At 46.0% G+C, this 3,871-nt stretch overlaps 1 protein-coding gene across 1 annotated transcript in view; it reads right to left on the minus strand.

Moving 5' to 3' along the window:
* Positions 1-2,762, minus strand: part of LRRC58 (leucine rich repeat containing 58) — a 4,571-nt gene extending 1,809 nt beyond the window's left edge. Inside the window, exons 1-3 of the mRNA XM_009996452.1 lie at positions 2,659-2,762; positions 1,942-2,070; positions 354-631 (exon numbers count right to left, since the gene is read on the minus strand). Coding sequence (XP_009994754.1) covers positions 354-631; positions 1,942-2,070; positions 2,659-2,762 — 511 coding nt within the window. The remainder of the gene's footprint in view (positions 1-353; positions 632-1,941; positions 2,071-2,658) is intronic.
* Between the last annotated feature and the right edge of the window lie 1,109 nt (positions 2,763-3,871).

Consider the following 3,871-nt stretch of genomic DNA (forward strand, 5'->3'; position numbering starts at 1 on the left):
GCAGGAGGGCTGGCAAAAGTGCTGTCCATTACTTAGTCTGAGCTATTTCAGGGCAGATGGATCAGGAACTTCAGAACATAAAAGCACAGTGGAGTGCTGGAATAAGCTGCAGAGACTCCGACAGAAACACTGACATTCCTAAGTAAATACAATAAACTAGCACAACTTGTTCTTAAGTGAACAAAGTTCCTTAAAGGCAAGTTTGCAGGAGATGGGGAAAAACGAAAGACAGCTAGAATTTGGATGCAACAACCTATATCTAACCTGCCTAAGCTACTGAAGTCATGGCATGTCAGAGGGGAATGAATCCCCTTAGGTAAAAGCAGGAAGTAGAGCAGTGAAGGTGAACTTACCCCCACATTTAGGGTTGGGGCAGTTGCTGGCCAAGCTCAGATACCGGACAAGATTCTCTGGGAGATCACTGGGAGCGAAGGGAACACTGCGAGTTTTAATTGTGCGTCCTGCCAGTTCCTGAAGGCTTGGGGGATTGTAGGTCAGGTCACGGACAAACCGAACCACCAGTGGGTTCCCACGCAAGCTCAGCTCTTCCAGGTGAACCAGGTTAAGGATCTCCCGGGGAAGGTAAGTCAGCAGGTTGTTGTGCAGGCTAAGGGAACGCAGGGAATGCAGCCTGAGAATGGAAATGGAAAAATCAGTCAAGATGTGCAAGCAAAATTGTTCCACAACTGCATTACACAGACCTCATTACTCTCCCCTTTCCCACCAATTAATTTTCCTTCAGCCTTTTTGTCCTTTTAAAGCATAAATTCATGCTAAAAGAGGTCTTGTTACTCCAGCACACACAATACCCTAGAAAACCTGGCCCAGCTCTGGAATGCCTGTTAAAAAAATAGTCCTAAACATGCTGCTGTCCCTCTCAGTGTTCCCCTGCATGCCCCCACAAAAAGGCAGCACAGAACAAAAGCATACAAACCAGGCACTTTTGAGGGAGAGAATCTTTCCTTGTACCCAGTGCACGCATCAAGGAAGGTTCCATGCAATACTTTGTCTAAGTCACCTGCTTTCACTCATGCATTAAAGATGACTGCTGGTAGGCAGCCAACCCTGGAAAGCCCCATGTTTTCATTGCTTGCGGCTGCATCACCTTGCTCTGTGATAACACTAAATCTCAAAACCTAAACAAGGTGAGGTCAGGCTAGCATCAGCACAGGTGGCAAGCATTTCCTTGGCTTTTTGGAGGTGTTCTTCTCTCTCAGGAAGCACAAAGCAACGCTCCAGCACAGTGCTCAGGGGTGCTCTCAAACCAGTAAGAGCTCCAAGACAACTTGAGTCACTAAACGTTGCACATCAAGAATAATCCCTCTGCACCAGCAAATTCCAACCCATGCTGCCATCCAATTGCTTTTGGACTTTCAGCTACATTATGAATTCCTTATTTCCCAACTTAGGCTACCCATGTATAGTTCACAGTATCTCCTTTCCCCCATTATGAAACAGATGAAGCAGAAACTTATCCTCTAGAGCTGTGCTGTTGGATTTAACAAACGAGAAAACATTCTGAGATCCTAGAGTAAGAAACACCAGGGGAACACAAGGGATGGTACAACACAAAAGCACACATTAAAAAGGCTTTGGGTGGAAGACAAAACAGATTGTCACTAGCATCATTCATCACAAAGAATACAGTAGCATGGCAGTTTGTTTTCTGAATTGCCACGGGGCTTCCTCCCCACACAAATCTATTAATTCACCTTGAAGTTTATATTTGGTGACATATTTTTTCCATAACACTTTGATTGAAACTTCTGTATGATATATTCATGGTCTGCCTGCAGTGCATCACATTAAGGATCTTGTTGTTCAAGTCTAGTCACACTAGCAAACTGATAGACAACTAGGTCCTTCCAGCTGCTTTTATCCACACATGCAGAAGTTCAAAGAGTAAATTACAACTGGTGGCTGATGACAGTAAATACTCACTGTGCCAGCTGAGGTGGAATGCTCTGGATCTTGTTGTCACACAGAACTAGATAGCTTAGAGAAGGCAAGTTTGCTAATTCAGGTGGAATTGAAGTAATGAAATTCCCTCCAAGGTACAGAAACTCTAAACTGGAAAAGGAGAAAACACTGCATTATTTCATTAAGGTCATCTCCAGTTTCATTTAACACTAGGTCTTCTCATCTCCTGCACTTATTAAAACTTACAGATGACCACGTACGAGATAATTTGCTGAGAGGAAAAAAAAATAAAATTAAAAAGGTGAGTTGCACGCCAAAATTACAAGTAAGCTGCTGTTTCACAACAAATAATGTTGAGATTTACCTCCAGTCTCCTGCAGTCACCATTATATCTGTAGATAGTGTTCTGGTTTGGTTTGGTGGGTTTTTTGGTAGCAGGGGAAGGGTCACAGGAACAGTTCTGGTAAGAAGCTGAGAAGCTCCCCCTGCTCCAAGCCCAGCCAAGGACCCATTAGAGGGACAACAGACGCAGTGCTGGTGGTTGGTGAAGAAGAAGGTGCCCAAGCAGAAGTTTCCCTGCAACCCATGGCAAAATGGCAGCTGTCCCCTTCACTCATGGAGGAACATGATGGAACATTCTCTGAAGGCACCAGGAGGGGTAAACTTGGCCAGTGGACTTGGATTTTGTGGCCAGATGATTTGTTGCCAGTGGACTCTGATTGTGCAGCTGTGAAAGACCTCAGCACCAGGGGAGTTTGTTCCCGAAAGAGCCTGCGAGTCTGTGGGGAGCCCAGGCTGGAGCAGCTCCGGAACTCGTGAGGACTCATGAAGGAGAGGTTCATGGAGGACTCTCTCTCATGGGAGGGATCCCGTGGGACAGCGGGAAGGTCTGTAAGGAATCCTTCTTCCTGAGGAGGAAGGAGCAGCAGGAACCACCAGCCTGTGAACTGACTCTAAACCCCATCCCCTGTCCCCCTGTGCCGCTGGGGGGAAGGAGGGAGAGAAACCGGAAACAAAGTGATTTGGGCTCAGGAAGAAAGGAGGGGTGGGGTAACATATGCAAGCCCTGCTCTGTGTGTTGTCTGTGTCCTGTGTGTGTTTGATTAAAGTGAAATTATTATTTTTCTCCAAGTTGAGTCTGTTTTGCCCAGGACCTTAATCGGTGAAGAACCCTCCTTGTCCTTTGTCTCAACTCAGGAGCTTTGTCCTCTTCATCCCAGTGTGTGTATGTGGGGGTGGGGAGGCCAGGAGAAAGAAACAGAGAACCATGACATTATCGGTGACCCAGATGGGCCACAAGCCCACAATCCTGCCTGGCTCAACATTAATGTTGTGGTTTGGGCCCAACAAGACAACGAAGAACTGTCACCATGGCTGCTCACTCAACTCCTTCCCCCCCTCCCCTCACAGAAGTCACGGAGCCCAAAGCTACCAAGAGCACTAGCAGGGCTTAACTGCAGCCTGAACGTAAAAAAACCCAAACATTAAAATTTAAAAAATAATTTAAAAAATAAATAAAAAATCACTGGACATGCTGTGAAAACTCAGCAGATGGGAGACAGAAACAATCAGAGGCACCAGATGCCTTCTAACACTAGGCACACTAATAGATACACACTATTTGTTGTGCATCTCTGCCCTTCTAGGAAGAAAAACTGGCAAAGCACTGCTCTAACATAATTGCTTTAAGTACCCATTTCACAAAGTCAAATAGTTTTCCTCCCTGCTTTCAGATGTTTTATGGAAGAGGAGCAAAGGCAGGTTCAGTTTGGTTACTTCTGGCTGGGAAGAGAGACCACTGTTAATCACAGTCCAGACAGCACCTTTTCCCATGCCTGGAACAGGTGGATCCCACGGTCCCATCTGTAGGGGCTGGTTCAAGATCTTTAGTGGACACGCAGGTTAGCTGCCTAACTACAGTGTACATTGGCCCCTTCTATTCAACCAAGCA

This window comes from Chaetura pelagica, unplaced genomic scaffold (assembly GCF_000747805.2).
Source record: "Chaetura pelagica isolate M959 unplaced genomic scaffold, ChaPel_1.0 scaffold490, whole genome shotgun sequence".
In the NCBI taxonomy this organism is placed as follows: domain Eukaryota; kingdom Metazoa; phylum Chordata; class Aves; order Apodiformes; family Apodidae; genus Chaetura; species Chaetura pelagica.